Raw genomic sequence first — 19,143 nt, 5'->3', positions numbered from 1 at the left:
ATAAACGCAGGGACCACTACATTATCCACCTCTTGTTCTAAAGGTTCAAGAAACTAGATTAGTCCTAGATCTAAAATACATCTCTACCAGCAATAAAATGTTTAAACTGGGAAAAAATTGGAGGTGGACAAGGACAGAGATGGGGACCGGTTCACATTCAACTGAACTGACATTTTAATATGTGATCCTCATGTGGCATAACACTGATAAAGTCAGAATACTGCCAATAAGGACGGCTATTGGGCATGTATGAAAACCACAGCAGCCAAACATTGCCAACTCCAACAAGAGCCACTACATATACTCCTCAACATTGAAACTGTAACAAGAAGGGAGTCGTGAATTTATGGAGATCACAGGATGGATGGACATGTTAATGATATGCAAATGATGAGAAAATGGAAACAAAATTTTCCAAACATTTCGATTTATTCAGTATTGCCACTCGCAGAAATGCTCGCACTTACAGCCTTGGCTGCCATCAGTGAGGTTATTAATGGTCGTCTGAGGAATGTTCTGCAATGCACTTGGGTATATCATCAAGATCCCTTAGTAATTGTCACCAATGACATCTCAGATGTGCTCTATGGGAGGCGCTGCAGGCAATGATAGCACATTTAACCACACAGACTGCTCACAGTAGCAAGGGGCACCATGCGGCCTGGTGCTGTCGTATTGAAAAATGTACTACTGAAGAATGGACACTTTGGAGAAACACCACTGGTTCCACCTCCAAATCAATTTAACGCCAAGCTGTTAGTGTACCCGGATGAAGACTAGAGGAGTCTGGCTAGTCATTTTGCCACCTCACACCAAAGTCCAGGGAGCAGGACCGATCAGACGTACCCTCACAAAGCCCTCTTCATTGATCTCACGTCACCGCTCCAGCCAGAGATTGGTCTAGAGATCATGTGGGCTACACCATAAAGAGGCCTTCATGAGGGAAAGTACACCGGTCCTACTCTTGGGATTATGGTGAGGGGTAGCATATTGTAAGGGCACATGTTGCGCATGCTACTGTGAGCAGCCTGAGTGACCTAAATGTTCTACCATCAGACATACGGATCAGCCCAAGAGAAACAGTAGTAGTATTGAACAATATTACAGCAACAGAGGCCAAGAGACAATCTGTGCTTCTCTTTAGCGATGGTTGTTGCCTATTCTACAGAGGTCTACAATTGCTCTTTGAATACTACCATTACTCTTGGGGCAATCCATATGTCTGATGAAGGTCTTAATGACTGAAAGGTCACATGTATATGAAACTGTATGGTGTACCTATTAAAATAATCATTGGGCTTAAGGAGTGAAATCCTAACCATACACCCGTGCCGTGAATCCCATCTATAAAACGTGCTACCATGGTCTGGAGAAACACCAGACTATTCTCACATTGGTCACATCTGTGACGTCATTGGTCGGCAATTGAACAGGAAGCTGCCAGCAGAGGATCTTGATGATTCGCTTGCCCAAGTGCATTCAATATGGCAGAACATTAATCAGACCATTAATAACCTCATTGACAGCAGAAAAGGTGTGTAAACTATAATAGTGCCGACAGCATCAACGTGTGCTACGTCGTGCATCATATTTGGGCATTTATGCATACTGGGGGCGGACACCCCGGAATAGTCTACAGCGTCGGCACCATTATAGTCTATGACCCCTTTGGCACATATGCCAGAATCCTGTTTTGCTGTAGGTTTGGACACATGACCCGACGGAACCACTGAACATGGGCAAGAATGCAATGTGAAAGCACCCTTATACAATTGTATGTGCAGCAAAACTGCTTATTGAGCAGACGAATACTTGTACTAGTGAATCATCAGGTCACAGGCGTCCTCCACGGGTCATCGATGTCGTCAAAAATGTTTGTGACTTATAGCTATTTTGGACATGATTTGATTTTGTTGCCATGATAAAGGTGTATCAATTTTAAGAATTATAACATTTACTTTTTTATTAGTAAATTATACATTTATCATTGGGATTTATAATGAAAAACACTAGTGTTGACCGAGTATGTTCTATTAACCCTTTCGGCGAGTATGCTCGGGTCGAGCTCTGAGTATTTACAGCTGCTCGGTGATATGGTTGAATCACTCCCGTGTGCATGATTTGCAACTGTTTGACAGCTTTATTACATGGGAGGAATGTCTATTTCTTACACATTCCTCACATGTAATAAAACGGTCAAACAGTTGCAAATCATGCACACCGAGTATTTATAGCTGCTCGGAGATGAGGTTAAATTGCTCCGAGCTCGGCCCGAGCATACTCGGACAGAACATACTCGCTCAACCCTAGAAAACACTGTACCCAACTAATTTCTCCAAGATAAAGAGCATCTGGAGGCCCCAATGAACCAGGTGTGTGCAAAGTGTGTTTTCTTGACATATATTGGGCGTGTATATAGCAGCATATCCTTATAGGAGAGCGAGTTCTGCACTGGGAGTCAATGTAAGATGTATGCCTATACCGTGACATGTGATGGCAGCTGGTGGAAGTATACATCAGGGAATATTCCCAACATATACCTCTGAAGGAAGCGGAAAATTATGTGTGAACAGAGTATTATTAAGACGTTCTGGAGAACAGCGATGTGGAATAAGAAATAATAATGTAGCTACTATTGTCATATACCCATGTAATATATATTATATTATGAATATCCTCACAGATCTAGCCTTGTACTGCTCGGATATTTCGGGCCATACTGAAGCACCAGGATGCATGATACTTGGTGCGGAAATGAACATCACCAGACAGAAAATGGAGATGGCATGATTAGTGAGAGGCTGAAATACTAGCGGGAAACTGAAGGCAGATGACAGCCTCATTCATCACCGGCTTTCCCCAAGGTATTCTTTATATGGAGCTGGTCTCTTTGGGAAAGGCTCCCACACACCTAACACCAGCTCCTTCCATACTGGATCTCTCCTATCACCTCTGACTGGGCTTCGATGTTTGGGCATCTGCTGTCCAACACTATTGTACGGGATAATGTCAGGCAAACGCCGGCTGTAGTACTATAGATTCTCACATTATATACCACATAAGGGAATGACATAGTAATCTGGATAGAGAAAAAATAACCCTCACATGTCGGCTACCACCACCAGATATATGCAAGACACTATACAATTAGTCCATATTAAGACGCCTTAACTAAATGTAGAAAATAGATCTAACAGATGCATACATTATCACCCAGGGTAAATGGTATTAAAAAAGCCATTTTGTAGATGTAACTGTACATAGAATCCTCCTACACAGGTATGGGGATCATCAAAAAAAATCCAAAACAAGTTATTCCTACAGAAAGAAATAACCTAATCAATAATAAGTTTCACATAACTATATAAGTGATAGATTTATCAATTACGTAAGGTAGCGTGTGAATGTCAGCCCTGATCTGCAGCCATCGCAGGCTCAGCAGACATTGGTGGTGCACGCTACATTGGGGAGCGTTACATTTTGAGATTCCATGTGTTACACTGCCACCTTGTGGAAAAGCTGAGAAACTTGTAGACAAAAAGTTGGAAATTCAGGTTGGTGAAAAGGCACATACACATCCGCCACATAGGTAAACTAAATCTAAATGGCTCGGCTGCCTTAAACAACATCTATATAGATGGGCTCCTCGATAGACTGATCACAAGACGTCCTTCTGCTGACCACCAGTGACCAGCTGTAGTTAGGGTATGCACCTTCAATTTCTCTGTAGAGACTGCAGGGAAAACTAAGCATTACAAAGTTTTTAGTGACAATCACTACATGGTCCTGTCATTTAACTAGGCCCTTTAAAAAGGGTCCATATTGACTTTTAGGATTGCTACTTCCACTAGAGTTCTTGTTGTCTTCTTCTCTGAAGAGGCCATTTGCATATTTAAATTTCCACAGGAGAATTGTAAGGCCGGATAAGTTTCCTCCTTCCGACTCAACATTCGCCACTAAGAGAAACTTTACCTGTTATATCTCCTGTCAGAGGCCTCTCACCCAGCCAAACCAGTTCTGCTTTGCACTGATGAGGGGCAAATATCCCAAAACACGTGTCAGCAAATAAAGTTTCTAGTTTGGCCAAGTCCTAAATCATGTAGCAAGGCCCTTTAAAACAAGGGTGGGGAACCGTTTTTCTACCAAGGGCCATTCAGAAAATTATCAACTTGAAAATTACCCTGCTATATCTGGTCATACATCTAAATTACTCACACCTAATGTGAAGCTGGAGCGGCTTTTCTTTGATACAGCTGTGATATTCGGTAGAATGGATGATGCTGCTACTCATAACGGCTTTTCCGACTGTGCCGGTCAGGAGCACAGGTGACTCTTTGAGACGATGTAAAAAACTCGCAGAAGTAAGTCGTATCAAACAAAGATGTATATTACACTGCAGGTCTCCTCACAGGACGAAATTCATCACTGCTCATGTAATATTAATAGAGCTCAAGCAGTGAGAGATATGCAATACACATCGCGTAGGAGACCCCGGGGCTGGAGTATACACATCGCGTAGGATATACACATCGCGTAGGAGACCCTGGGGCTGGAGTATACACATCGCGTAGGAGACCCCGGGGCTGGAGTATACACATCGCGTAGGAGACCCCGGGGCTGGAGTATACACATCGCGCAGGAGACCCCGGGGCTGGAGTATACACATCGCGCAGGAGACCCCGGGGCTTGAGTATACACATCGCGCAGGAGACCCCGGGGCTGGAGTATACACATCGCGCAGGAGACCCCGGGGCTGGAGTATACACATCGCGCAGGAGACCCCGGGGCTGGAGTATACACATCGCGCAGGAGACCCCGGGGCTGGAGTGTACACATCGCGCAGGAGACCCCGGGGCTGGAGTGTACACATCGCGCAGGAGACCCCGGGGCTGGAGTGTACACATCGCGCAGGAGACCCCGGGGCTGGAGTGTACACATCGCGCAGGAGACCCCGGGGCTGGAGCATACACATCGCGCAGGAGACCCCGGGGCTGGAGCATACACATCGCGCAGGAGACCCCGGGGCTGGAGCATACACATCGCGTAGGAGACCCCGGGGCTGGAATATACACATCGCGTAGGAGACCCCGGGGCTGGAATATACACATCGCGTAGGAGACCCCGGGGCTGGAATATACACATCGCGTAGGAGACCCCGGGGCTGGAGTATACACATCGCGTAGGAGACCCCGGGGCTGGAGTATACACATCGCGTAGGAGACCCCGGGGCTGGAGTATACACATCGCGTAGGAGACCCCGGGGCTGGAGTATACACATCGCGTAGGAGACCCCGGGGCTGGAGTATACACATCGCGTAGGAGACCCCGGGGCTGGAGTATACACATCGCGTAGGAGACCCCGGGGCTGGAGTATACACATCGCGTAGGAGACCCCGGGGCTGGAGTATACACATCGCGTAGGAGACCCCGGGGCTGGAGTATACACATCGCGTAGGAGACCCCGGGGCTGGAGTATACACATCGCGTAGGAGACCCCGGGGCTGGAGTATACACATCGCGTAGGAGACCCCGGGGCTGGAGTATACACATTGCCTAGGAGACACCGAGGCTGGAGTATATACATTGTGTAGGCTATATCGAGGCTGGAGTATATACATCACAGGAGGCATGGGGCTGGGGCATATATATGTCAGAGAAGACATGGCGTTGTGTCACAGGAGACATGGGGCTGCAGTATATAGATTACAGGAGACATGGGGCATATACATCACAGGAGGCGTCATGGGGCTGCGTATTATACATCACAGGAGGCGTCATGGAGCTGCGTATTATACATCACAGGAGGCGTCATGGAGCTGCGTATTATACATCACAGGAGGCGTCATGGAGCTGCGTATTATACATCACAGGAGGTGTCATGGGGCTGCGTATTATACATCACAGGAGGCGTCATGGGGCTGAGTATTATACATCACAGGAGGCGTCATGGGGCTGAGTATTATACATCACAGGAGGCGTCATGGGGCTGAGTATTATACATCACAGGAGGCGTCATGGAGCTGCGTATTATACATCACAGGAGGCGTCATGGGGCTGCGTATTATACATCACAGGAGGTGTCATGGGGCTGAGTATTATACATCACAGGAAGTGTCATGAGGCTACGTATTATACATCACAGGAGGCGTCATGGGGCTGCGTATTATACATCACAGGAGGCGTCATGGAGCTGCGTATTATACATCACAGGAGGTGTCATGGAGCTGCGTATTATACATCACAGGAGGCGTCATGGGGCTGCGTATTATACATCACAGGAGGCGTCATGGGGCTGCGTATTATACATCACAGGAGGTGTCATGGGGCTGCGTATTATACATCACAGGAGGTGTCATGGGGCTGCGTATTATACATCACAGGAGGTGTCATGGGGCTGCGTATTATACATCACAGGAGGTGTCATGGGGCTGCGTATTATACATCACAGGAGGCGTCATGGAGCTGCGTATTATACATCACAGGAGGTGTCATGGGGCTGCGTATTATACATCACAGGAGGTGTCATGGAGCTGCGTATTATACATCACAGGAGGTGTCATGGGGCTGCGTATTATACATCACAGGAAGTGTCATGGGGCTACGTATTATACATCACAGGAGGCGTCATGGGGCTGCGTATTATACATCACAGGAAGTGTCATGAGGCTACGTATTATACATCACAGGAAGTGTCATGAGGCTACGTATTATACATCACAGGAGGTGTCATGAGGCTAAGTATTATACATCACAGGAGGTGTCATGGAGCTGCGAATTATACATCACAGGAGGTGTCATGGGGCTGCGAATTATACATCACAGGAGGTGTCATGGGGCTGCGTATTATACATCACAGGAGGTGTCATGGGGCTGCGTACTGTACATCACAAGAAGTAACATGGAGGCTGCCGCTGTGGTCCTACGTGGGATGGGTGCGCATCGTGCTAACTCCACCCACGAAGTACGTCCTGATGTTGACGCTGGCCAGGATGTATTCTTTAATTACCCGCTGTATCGTTCAGTAGTGTTCATGTGCTTGCAGAGCAAGAAGAAATTAAAGGGCTGGTTGCCATCAAAATGCATTTGCTGACCCAAACACTGCGGTCCTTGAGAATCTGTCTGAGGGCCTGAGAAAAGGTCATCGAGGGCTGTAAATGGTCCTTGGGTGTGAAGTTCCCCAACACTGCTTTAAAAGGGTCGATATTGACTTTTATAATGGATGTCTAGTCCTCTTCCTCTATGAAAATTGCATATTGGACTGTTGAGTAACGTATGGACATGGCAGGATCTGTGGTGAGGAGTCACATCTTTTGCACTTTCTTTGCCATTATATAAGAACATCAGGAGTTGGCAGAGTGCAATGGGCATGCATTTAGTTCAGCATTTAGTGTTCACTACTAAACCAAATGATCCACTAGACCTCAATTTTGGAGTGTAACACACATGATGGTAGCTGCTGGACCCGGCCCATTATACTACAGCAGTACAGCTCTCCTCCCACCAATAGATCCCCCATCCGGTGACCCCAGAATCATATCACAGCGCTGCTTGGGGTAGTAATCTCTAGGAAAAAAACCCTGCTGGCTGTGCTCAAGTGATAAATCTGCTATGGAAAGCCAAAGCTTGGTGAGAAGATGCATCTCCATTATTACTGAACTGCTAATTAATCTTGAGCTGTCATGTTGATGGGGGACCCTGCTAAGCTGGCTGACTTTCTACATTCCTTCCCAAGCCTCCCTTGTAGAAGGAGCTGAAAAAAAAAATTAAAAGGTAAGGAAGCGGAAAGTTTCTGAGTACCTAATTAATGGGATGCCACTTGCAATTAAGCAAAACTCTAGTTAATTATTTCTGCAATTTCAAATATCTAAATTTATATTTTGTCTAGTGGAATATTTCATCCTAACTTGATGTTAGCTGTGACACGCACAATTAAAGGGAAAATGAGACAAAACCCCTTCACAACTCTTTTCTATGTAGGGTGTATAGTGCTCACCCAAACCCGCAAAGATCCCCAGATATGAGGCTGGTTGGTGTGGGCATCCTGGGCTTACCAGAGTGGTCATACACATAGTAGTAGGTCACCTCCTTAATGCAAGATTTCCTCAGGACACTACATTGTAGAAGATCTGTAATAGCATGTAAAGCCTTGTTCCCATTCTGCAACTACTGAGTAATTTTCTTATACAATAGCTGATCAAACATTAAAGGATCACTCCGATGAGGAGAGAGTACTGTCAGCTCACCCTGTGTGCAGGGTTATATGGCAGCTTGTAGCGTAGACATGCACTAAAATAAGCAGCACGCTAGCATCCAAAAGATACTAAAACCACTTGATACTTTATCTGTCCTGTTAATAAAAAACAGGATTGACTTGTATGTTAAAAACTAGAAAAAGTTTGTTTAAAATGGATCAAAAGGAAAAACAAAAACAAAAACATGGGTCATTGCATGCAAAACACAAGAGGATTTCATAAGGGACCAACTGGCCTGAAACGCATAAACTATGAAATGATGTCCTCTTCCGTGCATGATCCATGTAGTTTAACAAGAAAAATAAAGCATCAAGTGATTTTATTCCCTTTGGGATGCTGGCTTACTGTTCTCCAATATTATAATGTAATAGCACAACGCTAGGATTGGAGCCCCCCTTTTACACTATCAGCTTTCTTATGTGCAAAATACTCAATCGTTGCAGAACTGGAACAACTTTTTACATACGGTGACATATCCTGCAATGTAATGCCCTGAAGAAATACTGGAGTACAGGTGGCAGACCACACCTTGTACCACCACTTTGGTTACATTGTATGCCATTTTAATGCATATTGAATAAAATAATGTTTTAGTGGAGTTTGTGTGAATTCGGTTGGTTTGTCCACATATGCAAGGTGGCAAGTTAAAGCCATAAATAAGTAAGGGAAAGCTCAGAAGGGGAAAATGGCTGTACATCAGTGCTTCACCCCCTGCATTCCCTGCCCTGGCAGCGTCCTACAGGCTGGACCCGCCACTCATAATAAAGTGATATACCATCACTTTACAAAATGGGAATACTCCTTTAATATGCAATGACAAAACAAATAAAAATATGCTGTTCCTAAAGGAACAAAATTCCACTGGCTGGAACTAAATGTTTTTTTTGTGATCTATAGGAATAATAGCTATAAACTACTGTCTTTTCTGCATCTAATAACTGGAAACTTATACCACTTTCCATCACTTATGTCCACTGAAAACACAAGCAACATAGTCAAGCAAGGAAAGGATGGTTTAGTGGCAGCACGTCCTTATAGCGGAGCATAGCACCAAAAGCAAATAAAGATGGTACTGCAAGAAATCCCCAGTACATCTTACAAGATGCCGGTCACATTGATCAGAGTAGCACTAGTGTACTGAGTGGGATGTCACACAGGAGGGTCACTTTCCATATGGATGTCAGAGGGGGTCGGCTCCTCTTGGGCGTATAAAGTAGGCCGGGTTTCGTAACAGGCAGAAACATAGGCTGTGTGCACTTTGGGCCAATTGTTTTTGAGTTTAGTAGAGACCTCAGCAGCCAGACATACAGCTGGCCTGATAGATAATAAGTGTGGTTTAATGTGACTGCTCCTAAATAAGTGCAGCTATAGAATATCAGGGAGCGGGTTTAGATCATCAAACTTTAACTGGGTATTAAAAAAAATAAAAATAAACAGTGGACGGGCTAAGTGAGAGATGTGTCAGCCCACGTAAGAGGCAGAGCCGTCGTTCTATGCCTGAACCAAGGCCAACAAGGTGGCTCAGTGGTTAGCACTGTGACTTTGCAGCGCTGGGGACCTGGGTTCAAATCCCACCAAGGTCAAGGAGTTTTTATGTTCTCCCCGTGTTTGCATGGGTTTCCTCCAACACTCTTATGGGTTGAACTGGACAACTGGTGGGGAATCTAGATTGTGAGCCCCAAAGGGGACAGTGATGATAATGTCTGTGGAATATTATGGCTTTTGATAAGCAAGTAAAATATATACATAAAACTTATTCGGCTTATGGCAATTTTTTTTTTTTTTAATACACTCCATGGTCCATTTCAGTTAATGTAATTTCAATGAAAGCACCAGAATATACAGTATGCAGCAAGTACGAGTAAGGTGCTCGCTTTGTGCCGAGCAATAGACACATGTAGAAAATTCAATTCATCGCACACTCAAATGTTGTGAATGCAAAAACATTTATTAATACACAGACAATTTGTTCAAACCCAAGTGCAAGGCGACAGCGGTAAGACGTTTCGGCCTCAATTGCGGCCTTAATCATTTAGTCGCTTATTGTATGGGTGGTTTGCAATTGTTTAGAGTCTGAGAATAGGGCTAAAGTCCAGGAAAGAGGAGAGCTCAACCAGGTCCAACAGTGGTGTGGGGCCATGTGGATCATGCGGTCAAATGGAGTCCATGCATAGTCAAGGTGTAGGTCCCGGAAGGGGTTGTATCATTCATTGGTGGTATAGAGGGGTATAGCGGCGCTCCTGCGCCTTGCTGTGGCTCCACTTCTGACAGAGTGCACACAAACTATTATTTTGAGCAATAGACACAGACAGAAGAGGGCCCCTGTGACACAACAGTATATGGGCCCAATAATGTGTTTGCTTACTGCTATGGGTGAGGACTTGGGCCCCTGTGCCGCTGCCCAGGTTGCACCAATGATATCTCTACCCCTGCATTATTCTTCTTTTATCCATTTCCCAGTAACCTTAAAGTCTCCTTCACTTGTTGCAACTATAAGGGGATACAGATGTGTGTGTAGCCCCCATTCAGATCATTTTCAGCACTAGTCAGAGGCCGAGCTGCAATGCCAGACACAACCTTAGGATAAGAGTGATGCTGTTTATGTGAGAAGAAAAAAGCTGATTGATTTTTCCCATCTTACATAAGCCCTTAAAAAAGGCTGGGAAGGACACCTAGCCCATACATGAAACTTGTGCAGTACTACAGAAATGTAGGCCAGGAGGTGGAGAACAGAATAGACAGATGAAGGCTATAAACGAGGATAGGAGGACGCCTCCCGCCTAATATAAGGAATCTGTACATAGACATGACCCGCTAATCACAAAGAGCACATAAATGAAGAGGAGACTACGATTCCCAGCATTTGTCTGCAGATCCTCATGTGCCTCGGGGAGATTCAGTGCGTGTGTTCAGGTGTCACAAGGTGAAATGAGGACAGGACTCGTGACTGATACAGGAGTTCGGCACGAAAACCTAAGGTGGGCATATTGAGGAGGACGATATATATTATACCAAGTGTGTCAGAAAGGTCAGAAGACTTGCCAAAAGCAGAAATCACTAAGGCTTGTATGGTGAGCGCAGTTCTTCTTTTCCTGTGCTGCGCCTTCTGACAGCGCACAATATTCCAGCTCGCAGCCATCATTTCATCTGTGACACAAACACCCCACACACTGAGCTTCATGTCTTCCCTGAGGCACCTGCAGATCTACAGACAAGTGCTGGAAATCACACTCTCCCCCACAGTAACGTGCGCTCTGTGCACTACTGATGAGGGGTATCGTAGATAGGAATACATATACCACCCACCCAACGGGACACATTTTATTGTGTTATTTGATGTTTAAAAAGCTATAATAATCCAACCATGCTGTAGTCACACTGCAGATCATCCTGTTTTTATATTGTGACCTACCCTTAGGATAGGACATGAATACAAGATGGTGGGGGTGCGGGACCCACACCTATCTGTTGCATGTGAACAGTGTACGAAGCAGAATAATATAGCTGTATACAGCTTACTGGCTGCTACCAGGCACTGCAGAGCAGCTATTCTCTTCAGTAGGAGCTGATCTGCAGCACCCTGCAGCAGACACGAAGCAGTGTGCCAAGCTGTAGTGTCCTGCTTATACACCCTCACAGGTGATAACAGCTGACCACTGAGCATGCTGGGAGTAAGACCCTCACTATTTTGTATTGATTACTTATCCTATAGATAGGTCATCAATATGAAAGTAGGGAACAACATTTTTAATAATGAAGCAATGTAACTTTAAGTCAGTTCTGAAGCTCTGGATTGAGACTAAAGAAGCACTCCCACGAATATTTTTCTTCATTAAATGTTTGTGCAGTGTACTGTAGGGTAGTGTGTTAATATACTCGCCTATAGCCGTCTCCACTGGGACCCTGCGATGTTCTGCTCCGCTTCTCAGTGACGTCACCGCTCTACAGATTCAAGTGGCAATACAATGTAAGTCTATGGAGCGTCAGACCAAGGATCCATAGGCTTACAATGTAAAAGACTTTCAGCTCACACATAGGTCATAGAGTGAGCCAGATAGTCTAAACTGTGGTGACATCACTGAGAAGAGGAGCAGAACAGCACTAGATCCCAGAGAAAGAGGAGGTAGGCGAGTACATTAATACACTCACACTACATGCACACATTTAATGCAAATATATATTCACAAGAGTGCTTCTTTAAAGGAATTTTCCATAAATAGAACTCCCTTAACCAAGCACTTAAAGGGGTATTCCCATCTCCAAGATCCTATCCCAATATGCAGTACGAGTATTAATATTAGCAAATACCTCCAATTAGAAATGTAGTATAGTTCTTCTAATTCGCTATGTCGCTTACCGCATATGCAGGCATTACGGTAGCTTAGGTATCCATGGTTATGACTACTCATGTAGTGATAGTTACTTAGCTAGTAAGCAATTAGTGGTTGTAACTATGGATACCCAAGCTACCGCAATGCCCTGCTCATGGGGTAAGCAACATAGCGAATCAGAAGAACTATACTACTTTTCTAATTGGAGGTATTTGCTATTATTATTACTTCATATTGGGATAGGATCTTGGAGATGGGAACACCCCTTTAAGAGCTGCCTTTTTAGTGCAGTCCAAAAAGACAGTGAGGCCTTCTGCCATAAGCCAACGTCCAATAGATAACGTGATGACAGATTATTACCTCCTCCACATTTGAAGCTGTTTTGGCTGAAGTTTCCATGAAAATTAGACCATGTTCTCTGGCAAATGCTTCACCTTCTTCTTTTTTTACTTCTCTCCTTGATTCTAAATCACTGCAAACAAAATATACATGTCAGACATCTAAAAATCATTGAACGAATGATCACCCCCCCCCCCAAAAAAATAAGTATGTGCTAGTTTTATGTTGTCTAAAAATTATTCTATGAACTCAAAATATACAAAAAAAATCTGACCTGGGGAAAAAAATATACATTTTCCAGTTCCTGGTGACATAGAGGTGGTGTATAGGACCGTACGCTAAGCTTTTCTATGTTGGTTTCATCTTTCATCCTAACACCTTTAATGAGATCAGCGAAGCACAATTAGCAATGGCAGAAGTGCTGAGGGGGCCAATGAAGAGAGATGGCCCCGATGTTCACATACTGAATGCAGGGCCTTTTCCTGCCTAATAGGTAAAGGTCTTTGTTAATTAGTTAGAAAAGGATCACATCTTACACCTACACTGAAAATATATATAATTTCTAAAAATGTTCCGCTGATGGCTGTCAATGACACGTCTTCCCTGTAAAGTGCCTGTGAAATCATAGATGTGATTGAGGATGTATTTCTCCAAATATATGAAAACTACATCTTGCTACATTTTAAATCTCCTTCGCCCCATGAGACCAACTTCAAAGCAGCACCGCTCCCAAGATCAGTGTGACGTCTAAAGTGCTTCGCTTTCTAAATGGATGCAGAACCTTAGGAAGGCCTTGAGACATATCCGACAAGCTTATTAATAGCCTACGAGGGGACTGTGCAGAGACGTGGCCATCCAACAAAATGATAAAATCAGCAAAGTTATAATTCTCCGGTGCAACATAAAAGCAGAAGACCCCCCTCTACATGGCCGGGCTATCTGAACTAATCAGTTATAAACTTTTGGGGTGACTTACATGCCACAAACCTGCAGCTGATTATAGCAAAATAGATTAGATCGGGTTTGCAAAACTGCAGCTTGTTCATTATATTGTGGAAATGCTCAAGGTATCATTGCTTCAATGTATAGATTTAAAATCTGCAGAATTGCCAGATTTATTGTGAAAGATGCAATAGGAAACTCGGTAAAATATGTGGCTTTGGTTTTATAGTGTTGATAAGAATTAAAAGGAGTTACAGTCATATGAAAAAGTTTGGGCACCCCTATTAATCTTAAGCTTAATGTTCTATAAAAATTGGTGTTTTTGCAACAGCTATTTCAGTTTGATATATGTAATAACTGTTGGACACAGTAATGTTTCTGCCTTGAAATGAGGTTCATTGTACTAACAGAAAATGTGCAATCTGCATTCAAACAAAATTTGACAGGTGCATAAGTATGGGCACCTCACCAGAAAAGTGACATTAATAGTTAGTAGATCCTCCTTTTGCAAAAATAACAGCCTCTAGTCGCTTCCTGTAGCTTTTAATGAGTTCCTGGATGAAGGTATTTTTGACCATTCCTCTTTACAAAACAATTCCAGTTCAGTTAAGTTTGATGGTCGTCGAGCATGGACAGCCCTCTTCAAATGATCCCACAGATGTTCAATGATATTCAGGTCTGGGGACTGGGATGGCCATTCCAGAACATTGTAGTTGTTCCTCTGCATGAATGCCTGAGTAGATTTGGAGCGGTGTTTTGGATCATTGTCTTGCTGAAAGATCCATCCACTTTGTAACTTCATATTTATCACTGATTCTTGAACACTATTGTCAAGAATCTGCTGATACTGAGTGGAATCCATGCGTCCCTCAACTTTAACAAGATTCCCAGTGCCAGCATTGACCACACAGCCCCAAAGCATGATGGAACCTCCACCAAATTTTACTGTGGGTAGCAAGTGTTTTTCTTGGAATGCTGTGTTTTTTTGCCACCATGCATAACGCCTTTTTGTATGACCAAATAACAATCTTGATTTCATCAGTCCACAGGACCTTCTTCCAAAAAGAAATTGGCTTCTCCAAATGTGCTTTTGCATACCTCAGCCAACTCTGTTTGTGGCGTGCTTGCAGAAACGGCTTCTTTCGCATCACTCTCCCATACAGCTTCTCCTTGTGCAAAGTGCCTTGTATAGTTGACCGATGCACAGTGACACCATCTGCAGCAAGTTGATGCTGCAGCTCTCTGGAGGTGGTCTGAGGATTGTCCTTGACTGATCTCACCATTCTTCTTCTCTGCCTTTCTGATGTTTTTCTTGGCCTGCCACTTCTGGCCTTAACAAGAACTGTCCCTGTGTTCTTCCATTTCCTTACTATGTTCCTCACAGTGGAAACTGACAGGTTAAATCTCTGAGACAGCTTTTTGTATGCTTCCCCTGAACAACTATGTTGAATAATCTTTGTTTTCAGATCATTTGACAGTTGTTTTGAGGAGCACATGATGCCACTCTTCAGAGGAGATTCAAACAGGAGAACAACTTGCAAGTGGCCACTTTAAGTAGCTTTTCTCATGATTGCATACACCTGGCTATAAAGTTCAAAGCTCCATGAGGTTACAAAACCAAAAAAAGTGCTTTAGTAAGTCAGTAAAAAGTAGGTAGGAGTATTTAAAACAAGAAAATGATAAGGGTGCCCATACTTATGCACCTTTCAAATTTTGTTTGAATGCAGATTGCACATTTTCTGTTAGTACAATAAACCTCATTTCAAGGCAGAAACATTACTGTGTCCAACAGTTATTACATATATCAAACTGAAATAGCTGTTGCAAAAACACCAATTTTTATAAAACATTAAGCTTAAGATTAATAGGGGTGCCCAAACTTTTTCATATGACTGTATTTGGGACTTCGCATCACAGGGAAAAATAAGAAAGAAATTACAGGAAAGTAGTTGCCAACTATCTGCCTGTTCTACCCAGCGTTGATCTCTGCTGACTCAAGAGTGGTCACGGACCGCCGCCGCTGATTAATTTCACCTCACGTCAACAGAGCAGCTCTTCCTCTTCTGGTCTGCTCTGTCCACGGGGCACCACTGTCCACATCAACATCATGGTGATTGAGAGACCGCTCCCTGCAGTTAGAGAGTGTGAAGAAAGCGGTCAATCACCATCACATCGGCAGTGACACCCTTTCGACAGAGCAGAGTGGAAGAGAAGAAGATGCATTGTCAACGTGACGCCACCGTAACTCACAGAATCATTGACAGAAGCGGTCCTTGACTGCTCTGAGTCGGCAGAGATCGGCACTGGGTAGAATAGCACCATAGGGAAAATTAAGCAAAGACCTGGACAACCCCTTTAAATTTGAGCACTATAGTATTACATATAAACAATGCAATTGAATAACCCCTCATTAGCAGCTGTCCAGTGTAGATAACAGACGAGGTGGGGATTTACCCTCTCACAACCCAATGTCCTTTTATATTCTAACCTCTTTGGTCACTAGAATTCTTTTTGCTAATCAGGGCTGTAGAGTCGGAGTCGGTGCCCATTTTGGTGGAATCGGTATAAAATGGACCGACTGAAACTCCTAAAATATATAATAAATTGAGTACAGTAGTTCAATGCAGTTTGTGGGAATATTTTTTCATAAGAATTTGGGAAAGTTATGAAATGCCCTATAAATGTCTGTCCTATTCCTGATCCTAAGGGTCTAGACTTTTAGCGGAGATGAATCTGTGCTACATTAAATGTATCACTTAAACATGAGCCATATATGAGGGAGTCGGAGAGTCGGTGTCATGGAAATTGAGGAGTCGGGAGTTGGAGGTTTGGCTTACTGACTCCACAGCCCTGCTGCTAATCATGACAGTTCTGTACGGATCCACAGACACTTAATTGCCCACTGACTGCCCTCCAGAAATTGTATGTGGGGTGGGGGAAGGTGATCACTTAGGATCCAATTCTTATTACCTCCCCACCAATTAGGAGCTCTAGAGCAGACATCCCTGTCATGCATGTTCTCAGGGTAAGACAGCTTCAGATCCCACATCATCAATTAGACACGCAATCACTTTACCTTTTATTGGCAATGAGCATGATCACCATGTTTGAATTTGAGTGCTGACGGGCGTCTTCAAGCCAGGTAGTCAGATGATTGAACGTGTCTCTCCTGGGTACAAATACAAAGTGTCAAAGGAGATACAGGAGCGGCTGTGTGTGCCACCTACAGATAGTGGCCTAAGGCAAAGAACCAGATGGAAAGCACAAATATAGAACGACATGCTGGCAGAATTACTAGCAAACATATTGTAAAACGTTTTCTATTTTTTTTAAAGGCAGTCCATGAAAGATGTAAAAAACTAATTTCAGCAAGAAAGTTTTTAACTGGTAGGCCAAATGAAAAACTCCAAGCTTGGTGCAATTTTCTGTGTGGTTTCTGCTAGGCAAGATAGTTTAGGAATTGGCCTTACATTGCAAGTGAGAAAAAGCTTTAGTATTGTAACGCCCACTGGGAAAGGGATGATATGAATGGCGACTATACAGAGAAATAATACTTTGTGTGATTCCCAATGTAATCTAGCGGACATGTAGAATCCAAGTTCATGCATTACCAAAGTCTAGAAGAAAAGGAAGCACAACTATATATAATCCTAAATGGGATCCCAAAGCACCAACATGGAAAATCCTACCTTGTAATATCATAAACTAATAAAGCACCGGCAGCGCCTCTGTAGTATGACCTTGTGATGGAGCGAAAAGATTCCTGACCGGCCTGGAAAAAGCAAGAAATGATCCGTTATTAACATATTCACTTTTAGATCAGCTACAAATGATGGCACAAAAAAGAGCGAGGGAGTATAAGTGTGCACACCGCTCGAAACCCTCACCCCAAACACTGTCACATCGGAAAACCTGGAGGATCAGGATCATATCGTTCAAATGGACAGAAGAGCACATACTTTGCTTGTAAAACATTGCTTTATCTTCAGTTTATAGGTTTGTGGCTTATAGACCTCCTTCACGTACTGGGAAGGTGATTTGTGCTACATAAGCGCAGCTGTCCTGTGCAGGTACACACAATCATATACATATAAAGACTCATGATGTAGGATACACCAGGTTGGTGTCAAGTCGTCCCCATTTACTATCAGCTGTTTATAGGGTCTGCCAGCACTACTAAATATCATACATATAGTAGTGGCCATGCCAGGTATTGCAGCTCAGTGGCAGTCACATAACTGAGCTGTACCAGTAACATTCCCTACTAGGGCGACGTTCCCACTGTATATGTGCAGTATTTCCGCACTTATTAGGTTACTTGCATTTTTTCATTGTTTATTGTGTTTCTGATGATGTGGTTCCTGTCTTTTCGGTATGTCATGCTTTAAATAAAGCGGCTTTGTTTTTGATTCTTCATGGTATTTGGCTTTGACAAAGTTTCGTTGATATAGTAATTTGCGGATTACATGTGTTTAATGAATTTCTGCAGAGGATTTTCTGCACCTAATGCAATTCTATTGGGAGAATCTGCACAAAATACTCTGACTACTCACAAGAGAAATGGTCATATGGGAGATTTCACGTGGTAAAGGATGTGGGGATCCAGTGCTCCCCCAGTTACCTGTCGTACCTCCAAACAGATCACCAAAGGTGGCAAGAGTTGGAGCTCCGCCAATATTCATGGCCATCCAAATAGCACATAATATAATTCTCACAAAAAATAAATCAATCAATTCTGAAAATGTTGACTGAGAAAAAAAGTAAAGTTGGAAACGGAATCTGGCAACATGGCCCCTGTCCACATGGGTCGATAGGTGTACAGCGACAGAGCGATTAGGACAATAATTCTGTCCCCATACGTCACACATTGTCGGCAGCTCCTGCTTACATGGGGTGATGTGCTGCTGACCACAATGATTTTTATGCAGTTATAAATGATCCTATCAGCTGATGAACGAGCAATTTTCTCAATCATTGGCAGATAGGTGGCATGTGTACATGGCCCGATAATCAAGAATGAGCTTTCTTTAGGCCGGTATAAGTAGACATTTAGCCTCATGACTGATTTAGAAGGGCCAATAAATGGGGAAACAAGTTCATAGAATGTGCGTTTGCTGGCCAGTGGCAATAAGTCAATAGTCACTCATTGCATGCGATTATTTTTAAGCAGGAATTATCGTCCTTAGCAGCACACGGTCCTGTGTGAGGGGTTGTGCTGCCGATAACATGATATCCTAGTCACATAGAGCATTTATCAGCCTGTGTAGCCTTGTATACAG

The 19,143-nt window shown here is 43.7% G+C and overlaps 1 protein-coding gene across 1 annotated transcript in view; it reads right to left on the bottom strand.

Annotated features, from left to right (window-relative positions):
* RAB2A (RAB2A, member RAS oncogene family) overlaps positions 1-19,143 on the bottom strand; it is a 109,004-nt gene that overhangs the window by 29,504 nt on the left and 60,357 nt on the right. The window contains exons 4-6 of the mRNA XM_073679338.1: positions 17,554-17,636; positions 16,941-17,033; positions 12,944-13,055 (exon numbers count right to left, since the gene is read on the bottom strand). Of these exons, the coding sequence (XP_073535439.1) occupies positions 12,944-13,055; positions 16,941-17,033; positions 17,554-17,636 (288 nt within the window). The remainder of the gene's footprint in view (positions 1-12,943; positions 13,056-16,940; positions 17,034-17,553; positions 17,637-19,143) is intronic.

Source organism: Phyllobates terribilis, unplaced genomic scaffold (genome assembly GCF_046119375.1).
Source record: "Phyllobates terribilis strain yellow unplaced genomic scaffold, ASM4611937v1 Scaffold_4__5_contigs__length_816908805, whole genome shotgun sequence".
NCBI lineage: Eukaryota > Metazoa > Chordata > Amphibia > Anura > Dendrobatidae > Phyllobates > Phyllobates terribilis.
The sequence above is the reverse complement of the archived record's forward strand: the minus strand, read 5'-3'. Positions and strand labels throughout refer to the sequence as shown.